This window comes from Canis lupus, chromosome 7 (genome assembly GCF_011100685.1).
Source record: "Canis lupus familiaris isolate Mischka breed German Shepherd chromosome 7, alternate assembly UU_Cfam_GSD_1.0, whole genome shotgun sequence".
In the NCBI taxonomy this organism is placed as follows: domain Eukaryota; kingdom Metazoa; phylum Chordata; class Mammalia; order Carnivora; family Canidae; genus Canis; species Canis lupus.
Genome location: NC_049228.1, coordinates 28,637,722 through 28,657,265, shown reverse-complemented (window position 1 = coordinate 28,657,265; position 19,544 = coordinate 28,637,722). Strand labels below are relative to the sequence as shown.

At 31.8% G+C, this 19,544-nt stretch overlaps 1 protein-coding gene across 5 annotated transcripts in view; it reads right to left on the bottom strand.

Annotated features, from left to right (window-relative positions):
• The window catches only part of KIFAP3 (kinesin associated protein 3), a 157,558-nt gene that overhangs the window by 4,608 nt on the left and 133,406 nt on the right, over positions 1–19,544 (bottom strand). For 3 of the 5 annotated variants that reach the window (XM_038542576.1, XM_038542578.1, XM_038542580.1), the window contains one exon: positions 9,165–9,330. The exons of 1 other annotated variant lie outside the window; for it this stretch is intronic. In XM_038542576.1, the coding sequence (XP_038398504.1) occupies positions 9,216–9,330 (115 nt within the window). In that variant the 3' untranslated portion in view covers positions 9,165–9,215. Of the gene's footprint in view, positions 1–330; positions 400–9,164; positions 9,331–19,544 lie in introns of all 5 variants that reach the window. One more of the 5 variants, XM_038542579.1, reaches the window with a different exon arrangement.

The following is a 19,544-nucleotide window of genomic DNA, read 5'->3' as shown; positions in this document are numbered from 1 at the left end:
TAAAATTTAACAACAAACGTAAAACCACATCTAGATTTTACCTTTACTCAAACATTTAGAAATCCAATTAGCATTCAGCAAGCAAGAGAAAGGATTTTCTGTAATACTAACAAGGTGTCAAACAAATTTTTAATAGCATTCATTGTATTTCTAAACTTGCAATAATTCAGAGGGGGAAAATGAGAAATCCAGGCATGACAAGTGATACTTCACATGCAGCACGTTACAAGGGGAATAGCAGCCAGTAAAGAATCCTAGGCACTCTGAGGCTCCTACTGGCCTTCTATGCCAGGGTTGACATTCCTGTAGAGAGGGAAGAAAATCACCTACCTCTAGCTGTTTGTGAGCCTTAATTAGTGCATATTTGTAAAGCACTTTGAAATCCTTGGATGAAAAGTGCTGCATAAGTGAAAAGTATTATCATTATTTTATTAAAATTTGGTAAAAAGCAACACAAGTCTTTATCTTCTTTGAAATTCCCAAGTCAGCAAAAGGTATGCAGAGTAAATAATGTATATATTAGAGGATGTTACAAAAAATAAATAAATTACAAATAAATAAATTCAAGCCAAGTTCTCTTATCATAGGTTCACAGAATCTTTGACTTAGAAACATTTTTAGAAATACTCGAGACTACACTTCCATTCATAACATCCTTGACCAGGTCTATTGAATTCTTTACAGAACATCTCCAGAAGTGGGAATTCTCACAAGGCAGTTTGTTCCATTTAAAGGCCTGTTAAACTATTAGAAAGTTCTTTATCTTGATCTGAAATCTATTGGTTCTAGAATTACCCTCTGGAACCACAAAATAAATCAAATCTTCTCTAATATGGCTATTTTACAACTCTCATGTAATCAATCCTCATGATTGATATACTACTCATATATTAGTCTCTAGAATGTTTACCATCTCTTTTGCTCTCTAAAATAATTGATATTTTTCAATGTTTACCTTAAAATGAAGAAGTGAAAATAATATGTATCTGTACTTATTATGTGGTCTGAAACCAGCATAGAATATGAAATCCTGTTTCTGACTCTAATAATGAAGGCTAAAAATGCATTGATCTCAAATTTTTTTAAGGAGTCCTTACCACAAAATGGCTCACACTGAATGTGTATGTGTGTGTGTAGTTGTGTCCATGTGTATACACAGAGACACACATGAAATTTTCTCATTGAATTTCACCTTTTTTGGTTTGAGTCTTTCTTTAGGAATTCTATTCACCCTAAGATAACATACTTTATGACAATATATTTATAGAGGGTAGTGATTCTTATTACTACTTATTATCTATCTTTGTGATCCATGGAATAATTCTTTTGGACTTAACATAGGCTAATTTTCTTCAGAGGAAGCTTTCCAGGGTGTTATAGAGATATATGAAATGATCTGATAATAGCTTCCTATAACAGTTTGTTCTTTTTATCCATTATTCCAATATATTGATCATAGAATCAAAATGAGTTTTATCTTCCTTTCCGAGATTATAAATTGATCAATGTAATTTCGGCCTAACTATAATTTGTCATGAGAAATTTAGTAATATGAAATTGTAGTAGTGCAATGTAATAGTGATCCTTTTTATCCATCCACCCATCCATTAATCCAAATGGTATATGAGTTCCTACAATGTGTTAAGTAGTGTTGACAGTCAATGTTAAAAAAATGTGGTACTGAGAAGGCAATAAGATATTGTCCTTGACCAGGACTGGAGGCAACTAAACATGGAAAAAAATTCCAATAATAATATGGTGTTGTATTACCCTAGTACATTTATAAATTAATCCAGAAGACTAGAAGAGGGACAGATATTTATTTTTTTATTTTTTTGTTTTTTTTTTGGGGGGGACAGATATTTAATATAAGGTGAGAGTATATTAGAGGTATACATAAATTGTTACAAAAGAATCTAGGGGGCTAGAAAGTCTTCAAAGAAAATATGTTGTGTGTGTGTTTTTTTTAAAGATTTATTTATTTATTTGAGAGTGAGTGAGTGAGTGGCATGGAGGGGCAGAGGAAGAGGGAGAGAGCGCCCCAAGCAGACTCTGCGCTGAGCACAGAGCCCCATGTGGGGTTCCATCTCAAGATCCTGCGATCATGATCCCAGCCAAAACCAAGAGTTGGATGCTTAACTGACTATGCCACTCAGGCACATTTAAAAGTAAAAATACTTTTAATGCATCTGTCACTTCCTAACTATACCTACATTTATCTGTATATCCTTTTGCTTTATTTCCTATGAAACTATAAGTCTCATAAAGGAGTAAAGACTGTCACTGTCTTATTAATTGCTATATCACTAGCAGTTAGCATTGTATCTGACACAGAGTGGGCATTCAAAAAATATTTTATTTTATGAATGGACGAATCTAGAAGGACAAGTAGGACTTCACAAGTGAAGAGAGAGAATTCCTAATGTGGCAGCTTCAGCAAGAGAGAGAGAAGTCGCTGAAGAATAGCAACTGGTTTGTTATGCTTAAATTCTTAGGTTTACGATGAAAGCAAATGGCAAGAGATAAGGCTAGAAAGGGAGGTTAAGATTGGATTTTGAAAGCTCTTCATATGCCACGCTAACTATATACTTCTGGAGAGTTCTCTGTGGTTTTTAGAAAGGGGACAACTTACTTCTGTGTTTTAGAAAGATAACTCTGGTAACTATGGGTGTAAAGAGACAAAAGCATGGAGAACATTTAAGAGAATATCACAGCTGTCCATGTGTGAAGTATTGAGAGCCTGTAGAGGCAATGGAAGAAATAACAATCAAACATGCTACATTTCCTGACAAAAATGGTATTTCTTCTCTTTTGAAATGGTTCTTTTAGTTATACTTTTACCACTTGGGAAATGAGAATGAAGGCAAAGTGTTTCAAAACTGGCTGAAATTTTAGAGGTTATAATTAATAGGAATGAAACAATTTGTCCCTTTACTGTGGGAATATGCTTCATCAAATAACTAAGAGGCTGTGGTATTCCATGCAGATGAAATCAGACTGTAGAAGTAGTTTGTCTTTGAATTCAATAGGTAGGGCTGGACTATTCTGGCAGAAGAGAACAGTTTTTTTCTTGAAATACTTTTACACAGTAATAAAAGAAGTATAGATAGAATGAGACAATACCGATAAGATAATACCTACCAATACATGTATTATTTTATTATTATTATTTTTATTTACAATACATGTATTAGAGATCTAAATGCTTGTAATTTATAAACCAACCACTAGATGGAGAGCTTGTCTTATCACTGAGTGTCATTTACTTTTATAAAGTTTTAAAGCAAGTCTTATCATTTAAACTCTCAGCATATTTAACAGTGATAGAATGTGGTTTCCAATGGTTTCTCATTTGGTCAATCTAATCATTTTATAAATTGTGAAATAATTTAGTGAGAGTTAAATAGGAGTATTCACATGCAAAAAAAATTCTGATTGTGGGGGCCCATGAAAATGACAGAAGATGCTGATAGGCTTGGACACAGAAATATGTAATGCACGTGCATGTTAAGGTACTACTACTATATGACAGCTTCTGAAGTTTTCATTGAACTTGTCAGAAGCACCTTTTCTATGAACTTATATGTAATAAATATTCTTTTAGGTTGCTGAAGGTGTTACTTATTGAACCTGAGCCTTTGTATTACTGAGATGAGCACAATTAAGCAGTTTTTTGATAAGCTTTACCAATATATATCAAGTTTAGCTGTTATTTTCTATTTAGTTTTTATTCTTAACCTTTTATATGCATGAGTATCAATTTCCCTTTTATTATGATAAAACTTAATGGCTAATCAATCTTAAAGAATCACATTTTAGTGAAATAAAACCAAGTAATATTTTTCCAAAAATCAAGGGCAAATGATATGAGTAGTAGGAGGTTTTACTTAAAGTATTCATCTAGAATTTATTTAAAAATATATTTTTAAAGACATCTTATTAGTTTTAAGAAGAAATATACCATCTTGGGGATAGAGCCTGTCAATTTAGTTACTATACTAAGATGCTTCAGATAAAAACTTGTAGTAATTATGGAAGAAGCATGTGTAAAATAGTCACTGATTTATTCCAAATGGTAAAGAAATTCCATTTCACTGATGCTCCTCTAATTTCACTTAATTCACACTTCTCTTATAATGCATCTTAATCTGTTTAACTGATCTCCAGTGGCTATTTTAATTATATTTTTTATGTGGAGATGTTATAGTTGGCCCTTTTCATATTATACCATTGCATTAATTTTCTAAATTCCTTTTTATCTTTAAAAATTTTATAGTGTAATTGAGATCCTTCTATTAATTCCAGTTCTTGGGCATCCTAACTCTTAAATGTTTTGTCTGACAGTTCAACTTCATGAGTCCTTTCCCTTCATGAGCTTTACAATTTTTTATTATGTTCAACTTCTAGTTTCTTTTATTTATTTTTGCCTGTCTGTTGGCCCTTGAACTTGGAAATATTTCTACAGAGAGGTTCTGTATATGCTTATATCAAGGCCCTGGGGATTCCACTATCCTGAAACAATTTTAATAATTTCTTGATTTGGGGTTCCCTGAGTTAGGTGAATAACATAAATTCTGAACCTATTCATGCACATGGGAAAGCTTGTGATTTCTCCTTCCCTTGGATGGCTATCCTCCTAACCTAGGACCTTGGGGCAGAAGATAAATTTTAGTCACTTATCTAGTCTGGTGAATTGAGATCATTTAGTCCTTTTTTCAAATAAGAAAAAGGCAGCCCACTGAAATTCTAGGCTTTATATAGGGTACTCAGTTTCATTTTCCTATGCTATATAACCTATACCTAGTTGAATATATTCTTGTGGGTGGTTATTTTGTGTGTGTATGTGTATCACCTGGGGTGTTTATTTTCTTTGTGAATTTGGCCATGAATTATAAATTTTTGTTACATTTTATCAACCTTTTCCATATGTGTATATGGGGAGGGGGGCTTCTAAGTCAACTCAAACTAGCCGAAGTCCCTTCCATTTTGCTTCTATTATTCTGCTCTGCGAATTCAAGAAAAGGATCTATCAACCTTGTATTCCTGTGACTCAGAACTGGCTTGCTTGAAGAGAACAATGACTTGAGAGAAAAAACTGGACCCATGAGAACATATTTTCTTTTTCCTTATTTGTAGCAAGTAACAGGATAAATACTCTCATAGGTGCCTAATGAAAGCTGTCAGATGCGATTATCAAGCTAAAGTGAATATTTACTCAAACCTATAATGGTCTCAAACTTTTTATAATAATCTTTTAATGAAAGTATACCATCCAGTCATCCTTAACTTATATTTCTTCAATTAAGTGCAAGGACTTCTTGAAATTGGCAGTTCTATAATATCAAGCAATGCCTCATTTCATACCACCAAAAGTTAAGAGAACTTACTGAGCTGCTTAAGTAACCCCTAGGTCAATAAACTGAGTCATTAGCACCTCCTTTGAATAATTGTTTGTCTGTTACTGGTTCAACATTTATATAATCTGTCATAATACCTTGGTTTTTTAAGGTACGAAAATTACTGCTGTAGGCTTAAAGTAGAGAATATAACATAAGTAGCAATGTTTTCACAGTGATAGTTTAACCATACTGTCTGGTACTGAGTGAGTTAAAGCCTGAACACCACAGCTAATTACTATGTAATGCTAACCTTAGTTGCTGGTTCATTTTGAGACTCTTTAAAATATGAACTGTGTATTTTACCCCTATGCACTCTCTTAATGATTTGTTTTTTTAGACTGAAATCACTTCCAGCCATCAGTTATACTCTTGGTCTCTACATATGCACTTCTCCAAGCACAAATATTTCTTTTTCCTATTGGTCTGCCAGCCCTGTCAGAGCAAATTTCACTTTAAACTAAATGCTATGATACTTAAAACCTCTTGGATTACTCAGGCTGCTAGTGTGATCTATGACCTTCCAAGAATGACAGCTGAACTTTCCAATTTGCTTATACTGCTTGGGGAACTAGAAAGCACATGCCAAATAGGAAAATGTTTCTGATGTTGAACAGAGAGAAGTTCTTGTCGGAGGTGGGAGCAGGAGACTATTAAGTACTGAAAAATACTAATAAGAAATGAAAAGAAACTAAACATGCTGCAAAGTCTAAGACCTTGAGCATAATTCAAAAGTTAATATTAGTACTAAAAACTTTTCAGTCCAGTAAAAAATATATATACAATGACCCTCAGTTACTGTAATTTAAGGCACCATCCAGAATCTTAAAGTGACAATGTATTATGAAAGTGAACAAGATCAAAAGATGGAAGAGAATCTAAAATTATCATGAGTGCTATGCAAAATGGGCTATATCAATTCATCTTTCTTTATGAGACAAAAATCTGACATGCAAACACAATCAGAGTAAATATGGCTACCTAACATGCATGCTACATACCACTCTTTCATAAATGAAAAATTAACATTAAGCTTCTGTTAAAATCTTGTCTTCAAAGTCTTTAAATAAATAGTACAGTTTGGGGATATTTTGATATATTTTAAAACTTTTCACTTTTGTTTAGTACCTAAGAGGTAGATAAGTGTTATTAAAAAAAACAATCTCAAAAAATTCTATCAAATATAAGAAGCTTAACGTAAAGTTTCCATTTATGTCATAGTCTACTTACTCATTTGTCTCAATAATTTTTAGGCTAAAAAATATCAAATGATGGTTGATAAGTAAAGACTTATTTTGGTACCTAAAATCAAACCAAATGATATTTTTCTAAAATTGAGGGCACAAGTAAAGATAATAGAAACTATATTGAAATAAATTAAAAGTGCATATTTTTAAATAGCTAAGCATGACAGTGTGAAAATTTGATCCAAAATAATATTTATAATATTAAATGTAAAACTAAAAGGCACTGCCTTACATTATTATGATATTTTAAAACATCTATTTTGGTCAGTGTTATATAAAATACTTCCAGCTGCTAATTCAGCAATTTCAATAATCACTACAGGTCAGATAAATGTTTCATAGTATATTTGGTGTCCTCTAGAGCATTTGAAATCTCAGTATATTGTAGAATATGATAGCAATTGCATTTGTCACTAGACGAACAGGTACTAAGAAAATTTCTACTCTTAAATTTCATGAGCTCTCTTGTCCTTGAGAATATATTTGTTATAGGTCTGCAAAACAAAAACAAAAATAGTTCATTTTCTACTTATGTCTAAGGCTAATTTTATTTATTTTTATTATTTTTATTATTTTTTATAAATTCCCATCAAGTGCCTCCCTCAGTGCCCGTCACCCAGTCACCCCCACCCCCGCCCACCTCCCTTTCTACCACCCCTCATTCATTTCCCAGAGTTAGGAGTCTCTCATGTTCTGTCTCCCTTTCTGATATTTTCCACTCATTGTTTTCTCCTTTCCCCTTTATTCCCTTTCACTATTTTTTATATTCCCCAAAGGAATGAGACCATATAATGTTTGTCCTTTTCCGAATGACTTACTTAAGGCTAATTTTAGATTGTCAAGATATGGACTGATTGAAGTCATTCTGTTCAACCAAATTGTAGTCTTATGATGAAACAAGGTATTTCTAGATCATCTCCACAGAATAAGGCCAAGTACCCTTTGGAAACACGCTGCATTGATACCAAGCAAATTCAATGTAGATTGAATGTATATGATACTAACAATTACCTTTCTGACTTTATACCCTATTACCATATTTTAAAGTTATTTTCAAAGCAACATAAGAAAACAGGATACTTTTTTTCCCTTTATCACTGACATGCATGGATATTTCTTCTCCCTTAAGAACTGGAAATTATACTTATTAGCAAAACTAACTTAAGTATGAACTTATCAAGAACTCCTGAATTTTATTAAAGTTAGTGGGGTGCAATGACCTCAAAACCAGAATATCTGGATATGATTTCTGCTTCTAATGATATAACTTGTTATAGTCTATATCTGTAACTGTCATAATTTTTTTTTGTAGAATAAAAATAATCACTATCCCCTTTAAATGCCTTCAGATTATTATACTTCCAAGTCTCTTACAAGAACAGCACAGACTCATATATTTGGCGTTGTTATTGTTATGACATATGAAAATGATAGACCCTTCCCTAAAAATACTTATGAAATTCTGGCTCCTGTTGTAAAATCTAGACAGTTAAGACATACTCTATCATATTTGGCATGCTTCTTACACATGCTTTCTGTTTGCTTTTATAGGGCTATTACATAATTCATAGAGATTTATGCTTACACATAGGCAACTAATTGTTATTGCACTTAAAATAACGCCATGGCCAATCATATCTTCCTTTTACCATACTGAGAGTAGACTGCTTGTACAAATAAGGTTATTCGATCAAAACCCTTCATATTCTATATCATGATTGATGCAAATGATGCAACACATGTTGGGATGAAAAATACTGGGAATGTCTTTTTACATGCTTCTTTACCTTATTTTATATTCAGTCAGTTTATTTTGAGAGTAGTAAATCAAGGGTAAGGTTTTTGGTTATTCCACACAAATCATCACTTCCCAAACTGCACACATTTCTGTACTCAGGTTTACTGCTGTTTGAAAAGGGCACAGGTCATGCATGTGTGTAGGATAGAGTATTTCATTCTGTGATGTTCATTATCTTGGGGTTGTGCCAACCTGACAACCTGGGACTTATAAGCAAAGCTGGGCAACTATGAGGAGAAATCTTCAGGGAGATGGGAATGCACCAACCATACATTTTTGAGATTATAGACAGTATAGGGTTTTAGGCAATATTTCAAACTATCATATAGGTGTATCTGTATTAGTTTTTTTTCAAGTATGCAGGACAAGGAAAGATTACAAATTGATTTATTTAAAATGACTACAGTGCCCATTTGAGATGCCAAATAGTACCCTCACCTCAAGACTTCAGGGGAAAAAGTCAAGATGCAACTGTAAGAAATTGTAATAGTTTCCTTTTTCCCCTTGTGTATACAAAGAACAAATTAAATTACAATAGTCCAATATTTATAAAGTCCTTAAAACCCAGAAAACTTTTTATAAAAACTTTTTGAGACTTTTAAGAATTTCTGGATTTTTACCACCTCAAAAAAGATCTTAGTATGATGTTTGAATGGGGTTTCTTGTATCAATTTGAAAAGATGTAATTTTTATGTTACAGTTGCAATTTAAAGATTTACTTGCCTAACTATGTTCATAGAAGCCTCCTCTCATCCTTTCACATTTGAGGGGCTCTTAATTAGCCACATGATACTGTTCACACAAAGGTGTGGATTCCTTTTTAAGATTATATTGCCTTTTAATTTCTGATAGGCCAATATGAAGGTACTTTGTTTTTGTCTGGAAAAACCTGTAATGGAAAGAGTTTCTGAAAAACTGGGATGTATTAACTATAGATCAAGCTAAACAAAGAAAATAGGCTTAATTTATATGATATTACCTGAGATACAATGCAGATTTATGATCACATAAGAGAAGATATTCAGGAAATCATTAATTATGGTCCTGTTTGAGTCTTTTCAAAAGACTATTTTATAATCTTTAACTCAATCAAGAAGCATAAGAAAGCATTTGTTGATTGTGCCTCTCTAGTCTGAAATGAGACTAGAAATATGTAGCTTTTACATAAAAACCAACATTCACCAATAATTGACTGTTAACAATTAAATTCACCAATAATTGACTGTTAACAATTAAATAGAAGTATACAGTTTAGAAAATTACTAATAACTCTCCTGAGATATAAAAACAAAGTAATATTTGAAAATTGATTCTACTACAGACTGTCCCACTTGTCTCTCTGAAGTAGGTCTGAGTTCTATTTAATTGGTAGAGGCACTAAGCAGTTATGAGATTACCAAGTGGTTTGGGTCACTACTGAAAGACAGCATACTGGCCTAAAATTCTTACAGGATTGTAATCTACAGGATTATAGTTCATAATTAATTCCCTTAACTCCAAACATCTCCATTTCCAAATAACCACCAATGGAGGTTTACCGCCATTTTTTTGTTGTTGTTGTTCATTTTTTTTTTTTAATGAGAAAACCTGATACGAATCCTTTGCAGTCGAAACCTCTTTCAATTAAAAGTTTTGAGAATTCATCAATAATTATGTCAGTGTTAAAAGAAGTTCAAAGACTAAAATGTAGTGTCATGTGTTCCCTTGGGAATATCTATCAGCCTATCCACATACCTACCATGTAAAATAAAGTTTCTACTCAGTAAACCTTTGCTCACGAGATCAGAGGCATCAGAAATCAACATTCACATCAAACTCTTTGATATAACGGCTCTCCTCAAATATTGCAATTATTCAAATCATGCTTTGTAGGACACTGATGTGTCTATAAAGAGCATTGTCTCTATCACAAAGCCTTAACAAGTTTCTGTCTAGACTAATCCTCCCAAAGTGCTTATCATTCTAATGAATTAACTAAATTTTAGGAATTACCGGACTATCAAAGCATGATGTTTTATTAAACAGCCTATATAATTCAAGAGGTTATATATTTCAATAATAATGTGATTATTTGTCAAGTATTGCACTGCTTACGTTAAAATGCAAAAAAATCTGAATCTTTCACTCTATTTTCTTTGTTATCTAAGAAATTCATCACAATCTTTAAAATTTTTAAATTTTTTTTTCCAGCTTTGAGATACAATTGACATGTAAGATTATCAGATTATCTGATTTTTAAAAAAATATTGAAGGCATAATATACTGTAATGGAAGTTAAGAAATAGCAATATTTCAAATAGCATACTCTTAAGATACTGTTTATTAAGATAAAGTGGCATTCTTTTCTAAAGACTAATTCTGTGTCCGCTAAAGATTACAGACAATTCAGAAATGTGTAATACAGGGACGTCTGGGTGGCTCAGCAGTTGAGTGTCTGCCTTTGACTCAGGGTGTGATCCCAGAGTCTCAGGATGGAGTTCCGCATTGGGTGGGCTTTCTGCGTAGAGCCTGCTTATCCCTCTGCCTATGTCTCTGCCTCTCTCTCTCTCTCTCTCTGTGTCTCTCACAAATGAATAAATAAAAGCTTAAAAAAAAGAAATGTATAATACACTTATTTATTCATTTATTTAATCAAGGTTTGGAAATAACATAAAAATGGGCCAGAACATGTATTAGACCATCCATGTCCAAATACTGGCAATGTACTTAGTATTAATTCCTTAATTCCCTTCCTAAGCCTGCTAATATATTACCCTGAAATGTTTTCAAAGAAAGAAAGTTGATACAAAGAATAATAAATAGGATACTGTAACTCATCTCAAAAATTATATTTTAACCTGAACTATAAGCTTCTCAAAGGGAAAATGATTATTTCTTATTGATCTGTATATCCCTAGAGCCCATCCAAGTGCTTGTCAATTAAAAAGGTTACTGAGTAAAGGAAAATTTAAGTGTTAAAACATTTAATGCACATCCTTACCTTGACAATATCTTTATTTTACACTCTATAAAGGTAATTTCATTTGTCATTTCTCTATAATTTCATTAAATTTCTTTAAGTAAAAGTTTAGGGTATCTTTTGGAGATAACAAAATAACCTCCAACAGCATATGTGCTAAACTTCTGATGTACTGATTACCAACAGGTGATTATTTAAGACCCATTATTAGGAAATAAACAATATCAAAGAAACCCCTTATTCATTTTAAGTATGATATAGAATTTTTTTCTAACAGAACTAAGCTATTTGGTAATGAAAACTAATGTAAAGCTTGTAATATTGGGACATTACAAGTTTCTCTTGGCAATACATTTTTTTACAGTAGAGAATGCTTACATTCAATACAGATGAGTACTTCTTAGTAGATTCAAATAGATATGTAGTAATATAATACACGGGTACTAAGAATTTAATTCAATCCTAACTACAAAGGCAAGTATCTTTATCTGTATAAAGTATTGCAATACAAAAGACAGTTTTTTTAAATCTTATATAGGTTATTCAAAATTTTCCCATATAGCATAAGTTCCTATCCCAAATTTTAAAATACAAGCATATTATACATACTGATTACATATTAATAAATACTATGCATTGTACATTTGAAAGAATATTGAAATAGTACAGATTAAATCTAAAATTAAGACATTATAACAAAAAAGTTAACATTGAAAACAAAATACAGCATGGGAAATGAAGTAAGACATACAATATATTTGAGTAACAGCTCTGACCCTTATAACTCATTTATAAAATAAACATGTACCCAGAGGCTAGTGTATGCCAGGCACTGTAGATATAACTTTGAATAAGAAAATCTAAGTTCCTGGTCTTCTGGAGACTACATTCTTGTGGAAGGAGGTAAATAAACAAGTGAGCCACAAAACAGATGATTAGGGTGCTAACGCAGTAACTACAGGATGGGGGAAAAAGAGCTGCTTTGATGGTTTTGTCAGAAAAAGATTCTCTGAAGTAGTAGTATTTGAAGAAAAGGAACAAACCAATAGATACTCCAAAGTCTATGGCTTGACTTACGGAATGATGATGACATTCACTGAGATGGGAGATTAGGGGAAGGACTTATTTGCATGTAGGAAATCAAAGTTACATTTGATGATTTTATGAAACATGCAATTGGATCTGTTAAATAGTGACAGGAATGGTTGGTGCTCAGAGAAGAGGTCTCAGATAAAAACATAAGCTTATAGTTAGTATTTAAGGCCATGGAATCTAGATGAAATCCTTTAGGTAGTGGGTGTTGTAGAGAACAGAGCTGAAACCCTAAAGCAAGCATTGTTAAGGTGAAAAGGAAGAGGAATATCCAGTACAGAACATTGGAAAGGAATGGAGAAGAGCTTAGAGGAAAATCAGAGAAGTGGGGTATCTTGAAAGATGAGAGATTCAAAAAGCAGGGCTTTGACATCTGTGTCAAACATTGCTGAGTTAAAGATGAGAAAGGTCCACTGGATTTGGCAGTATGAAAATGGTGATTTCAGACTAGAGAACCTGAAGGGTAGATGGGAGTCTTTTGAAGAGTATTACATGAAGGGAAGTGAGAAACAAAAAGTGGGTAAAATGTGATGTGGGGGTTTCCAGACTATGATTGTATGTTGGCAAGAATGACCCAAGAGGGGAAAAGAAGGGTGGCATGAGAGAAGTCTTTGGGAAAGCAAGAATGACTGACTGAACAAAATGAATGGATTGGACTTTGAAAAAAAGGACACTTTCTTCATCATAACAGAAGGGAGAATGAAAGATGGGTAAAAATAAGATATTAAGTGGTAGAATGATAACTGTGAGCAAGGTGCTTTACTTCATAAACTTTGGTTTTCTTAATGTCTTCTTCCCTTAGCTGTTGTTATGATTAAATTAGATAAAGAATGTGATAAACAACAATCAGCATACTGCCTGGCACTCATTAAATGTATTTCAATAAATACCATCATTATTAATCAACATATCTTATTGTAGTCAGATGCAACCATTTTAGAGAGTAACTTTTCAAATAATACAATTCGAATAAAGATTAAATTTGTATGGTATTTGAAGCCTGTGTTGTTTCTATTCCTTTCCAGTAGTTTCATTTAAAACTGGACTGGCCTGTGCATGTTTCAAAAACAAACTTTTTCGAGGAGATTCACTTATTTAAGATTTTTTCTTTAAAGAACAACAAAAATTTAAAAAAATTAATGTTTATTTTGTGCAGAAATTTCTATGGGCTTTCAAATACAGAATTCTGGGTAGGTTATGGACTAAAGGTCTGACACAGAAAAACAAAGAAACAGACTATAGAACAACCTTCCATACTAGATACAGAGGCTAAAATTTTATTTCAGCCTCAATAATTTTTTTAACCTTGAAACTACAATGTTGCAGTTTAAGTACACATAGACAGGCTTATTGCAAAACACAATAATTCTAAGAGAACAAACTAAAATTTTAAAGCTCAACATTTCTACATTATATGTTAACACCTGCTGGAAAGGCCTAGGGCCTTTTAAAATTTTCAAGCCACTCCTTTCCTACCCTCTTTTCTTCTTGTGGTAATTAGCAACTGACACTTTTCCCAAAGAAGGTCCTCCCTCTGTTTTATTAGGAGATGTGACTTTACTGCCTCCCATTTAGAAATATTCTCTTCAATACATTTTTAGTCACTGTTTTTATGACAGTGCTCTAAATCAATGAATGGGTATTATGCAGTGTTGATTTATATACCAACAGTTTGATTCTTATGAGAGTAGAAATGCCTTACTCTGTGAAAGCAGATGGCTGTAACAGAACTGTGAATTTAATAGTGAGAAACTAAAAGCAGATTTCTTTCTTTTATATCTAATTTATTTTATAATATATCATATTTATATGTGTACACATGATCTATATAAACATATAATATCAGTTAAGTATATTTATCAATGGCTATCATCTAAAATGGCCTCTAAGTGTGAATTTCTTGAGAGGGAAGTTAAGTTCCAGTTGCCAACTACAAAACAAGACAGAAGAAAAGATTAAAGGTGTAAGTGAAATAAAGTTAACAATATACACTAACTGAATCAAATAATGCCTCAACTGAGAGATTTCACTGTAGCCACAAAAGAAAAAAATATAAAATTTTATTGTACTTCAGTATGAAGATGTATACATTTATAATGTACAAAATCAGCTTGCTTAATGTTGATTTTGAATTTCTATCAGTTTATTCAATGGATATTTATAATATTACCAAGTATGACCCATTTGTTTAAGATGGTTCAGTAGATACTTATAAAAAATGTTACTTTTACTAAAAAAAGTTATTTTTACTTTAAGAACAGCTCTTATAATGTAGAGATCAACTTTTTTGAAATCCTTTAAATTCCATTAAAAACTACAGAATCTTCCTTATAATCAAAAGTGAAAAATAATGTTCTGACTTATTAAATAAACTCATTAAGTAAATATTTATGTTGAAATGGAACATAAAACATAATCAAAATAATAACAAATCAGCTTATTTTATTTGAAAAGAAAGGAAGGCTTCATCTTTCAAAAGTATTAAATAGGACCCAATCTGAAACTCAATGATGGTATATACACATGAGCACCCACTTCTTCACCCCTCCTCCCCAACACATGCACACCTTTCTCCTCTCAGTTTATTAACATTCTAAATCTTTCTCCCAGCTTTGGCTTTGCAACCACTTACTTGATAAAGTAGGTCACTTAAAAAGGAAGAAAGCCCAATAAAATGAATTACAAAGACAACAAGATTAAATTGATTGCACTGTTTTCATACACTGTAGCTAAAATTTTGCAAATATGCAGTTGGCTGTGGTTTGGCATTTAACAGCATGCGATCAGTAAGGAGGAGGAAATTTTATTCTCATTAACTGTTGCAGATTTACTGCAGTGAAAAAGGGCTATGTAACCCGAGATGTGACAGTACAGAAAGATCAAAGCCATGGACTGGAAACTAAATAAACCCTCTGGCTACTTCCTGCAAGGAAAATTCACTTTGGCAATGTAAAACAGAGCCCAGTTAAAAACTACTCTCAGTTTTATGAGCTGTCATAGCAGCTCAAGTGGTTTGGATCGGCTGAGTTTAGAACATTATATTTCCTTGTTTTTGTCTTAGATACTTCTGTAAGCAGTTTTATAGGCCCCCTCCCCCTTTTTAAAACACAATAACCAAAAAACTTAAAAAAAAAGGCAACTCTTTTCTTTTGGTTGAAACTGAGAAGGTAACCACTAAACTTATTAAAGCATGCAGGTCTTCATTTGCACATTCTTTTCTCATTTACTACAGTTTAATATTTTGCTCTTAGATTTATTTGGCAATTATACATATACTTTAATAATTCATCTGCAATCTATACAATTCCTATTCAAAATAAGTGCAAATCAGTTTACAGAACCCATATGGCTCATATCTGAAGGGTGAGCTATTTGTAATAGCACATCTGGAAGGACTATGGGCAATATGGGAAATATGGGAATTAATTAATATTATATTTAAAAACCTATTTGCTCTAGGCTTCATGTTTTTTTAAAAAACAAATAAAAATATTTGGTTGAACATTTCTAATATAAGGAATTTTTAACAATTGTTCATGAATACTTAAATCACGTTAAATCAAAACACAGATGAGCTACAATAAATCAACCTTAAATGAGAAAATATCTCTGAGTTTAGTAGTAAGCTCAATATCAACAAGTCCCGATTTACAGGAAATAAGAGATGACATGCTGTGTTTTCCTCTGCCTTATTTTTCTGGAGGGGATGGTGGTGTTTATCAAATAAATAACTTATAATTTTGTTATTTTCATTAGAATGTCAGTAAGCAAGTCTTTATAATAGTGATTTATATTCCATTTCCTTAAAACCCCCCCAAATCCTTTTTTTTAAAAACTAAGAGCATGTCATAAAAGCAGTCATCTTTGCTGACAGACTTTCTACTTTCTTTCCATTTAAATTTACAACTAATTTTTATATATTGGTAGAGTCAACAAAAATGTGGTTAATAAATATAAAAAATGTATAAACTTTAACACTAGACAATCACTCTTAAAAGGTGGTGATATAATTAACTTCCCAGTCATGACTGGATTAACTCCCATGTCATTTCTTCTAGTACAAAGCTACACCATAATTGATGTGTTAACATTTTTATAGGATCTAGTCATAGATTACTTTTTTTTTATTTATAGACTCAGTTATGCTGACTTCCATCTAAATAAAAGTTCTAATAAAGTGACAATAAATTTGGTTTTCTTTGGGAGCATCTTTGGACTTTATATACAGCTAACATGTATGCCTCCCAAAACTCTGCTCAGATCGCCACGCTGAAAATTACCACAAACTTAATGAGGATAGTTTTGTTGCCAATTTCTTCTCTTGCTTCTAAATTTCCAAAGGAAAGTTAATCACTTAAAATATTTTTCCAAGTCAGGAGTGTAACTTCTCTAGGATAAAACATCTTCCCAAGTTTCCAGGATTCTAAGCCTTGAATTTTGGCCTGTATTTCTAGATTTCAGTAAAGTTTACAATTTGCTAATGCTGATGTGTGATAATCTAATAAAATCTGGCCTTAAAAGTTATGGGCCCAATTTACTAATAAAACCTAATTCAATTCTCCTTGGGAAATGCAAATCATTAGTGTCCAAGCAGCAGAACCAAATTTCCTTGCCTTTGTTCAAGGCCAGAAAGAAGCTGTCTATAAAATGTCTAAACAAATAAGATAATTAAGACCAATATATGAGGATTCGTGTACAGGCTTAAAACAACAGCATCATATATATAAACATTTATATCAGTTAATTAGTTAAATAAATGATATGCATGAGACATTGACCCTTATAGACTGAGATTATTTTACTCATTTCATCCTCATTTTTTATATGACTAGATTATTCTGTGGAGAACTTAATGAACTTGTAAGTACCTAAAAGAATTTAACAGTAGTGAACTAATTAATGTGTTACTATATTTTTAGCAACTTGTCTCCAAGAATCTGAAGCACCAAACTGCAATAGACAATGTCAAATGTATTAAAGCAAAGTAGGTAAACAATATTGTGCTGCATAACAAAAGCTACATATCTTACTCTGAATTTTAATAACATTTACTCCAAGACACTCTAACATACAGTTCACTGTTAGAGTAATAAATTTGCTTGCCTTTTGGAGGCCATAATGGTATAATAGTAAAGGCTTCACTTTTTATTAACTATCTGGTTTTGGACGTCCCTTAAAAATCTATAAGCCTTCATTTCTACATTCATTAAAATAGGGACAATACTATTCTTTCCCTTATCTACTTCACACACTATTGATGATCAACTGAAATGTATGATGATATAAATGCTAACTAAATACACATTATTGGTTTTTGTATACTTTTAGACCAAAAAAAAAACTTAAACATTTTATTCCTTAAAACTTTTAGAAGGCTCCTAGGACATTTCATCTTCTGAAATAAACAAACAAAAAACCTGGCAGAATTGCCCTTGGGAGTATTTAGAAAGAAAAATGCAATTTAATGTATGAATTACAGCAAGGGTCTCAGAGTGTAAAAACCATTTATTGTCATTGGTTTAATTTTCAGAACTGTGTTACATAAATATTGCCACTCTTGTTCTCCTGTTTTCACCATCCCACAAGTTTAAAAGTAAAATTTCATTAACTTAGATATAATTTTACTTGTCACAGTATTATTTCTTATAAATGGTTTTATTCATTTTAAGAAATTTCACCATACATTTCTGATTGGTTACTATTGATGAAAGGAGGAAGAACTTAAAATTATTACTATATAGCACTAATTACTAAGCTTGAAATACATGTCTACATATATTAAGAACAATACTATTTGGATAACCAAATACAATTGTAATAAATATTTGCACAGATCTAGTTATTTTTAGACTAAATCATATAACCTGAAACAGAGCAACTTTTAAAAGTAAATAGAATATAGTCTGTTACCCAACCCTATCAGTTTCTTCTATACAGAGATTCTACTCTAAGTGTCTTAATCATGATTTAACACAATTGCATTTAAACTAAGAAGTAACTCTTGCAAATACCTAAATTAGATACAGCTAAGAACAAATATTAGAGACTATGCAAATGTGTATGCCAAGAACAGAGAGTCAATAAAATATATACTAATGCCTTGTGTATCAAACCATTCAGTAAGTTTTTATTTTTTAATACTATACATTCTTTAGTAATAGGCTTATCTTAAAATGAAAATGTTTATATATTAAGATTATATCAATGAATCTCTTGTCATAATGTTTCAATACATGTAAATGAATATAAATGGAATGACCAAATACTCCAAGCATACTGTCAACTTTCATTACTAGAAATCAAAGATGTGGCAGTGGTATGTATACTCACTTTTACGCTATCAAAACATTATAGGTGAATAACATTTTTTTAAAAAGAATTTTCAATAAGAAAAAAATCAAATTAAAAGATCTCTGTAGGCAATTCTTTAAAAAAGTGGAGAATTTAATGTTAAATGATTACCTACTGCTAAATATACCTATTTTTACCTATTTTGATCTTCATATTTATGTTCTTAAATCAGAACACTGGTGTAATATAATTTATGAATAAAATCATGTGGCACAAAAGCAGGTGCTAAAAATAACATATACTCCACAATTAGATAGGTGTACACTACACTCCCTACACTCAGTGACATACGCTTTGACACAGGATAACTTATTTATCTGATGCTTATTCCTGATTATTTCATAAGGATAAATCATTAGGAATGAAGTTACAGGGCTATAGGAAGTGAACAATGTAAGGATCTTGTTTTCTATTACCAAATACATTTCACAAAGGTTTTATCCATTTAAATTCCCGCAGGGGTGTATCAGAGTACTTCTTTGCTCCTATGTGTGGGTATTAGTATTAAAAAAATTTTTGGCAATTGATAGGTGAAAATGGAATCTGGTTGCTTTATTTTGTAACCACCATGTCTGGAAAAAATTACTAAAGTAAGCCAGAGTTTTTTTTTTTAAAGGCTTCTAATGAATGTTCTCTGAGAAAAATCAATAGGAAATTAGTAAATAATAAGCTATAATAATTTTTGATAAAAATTTAATAAC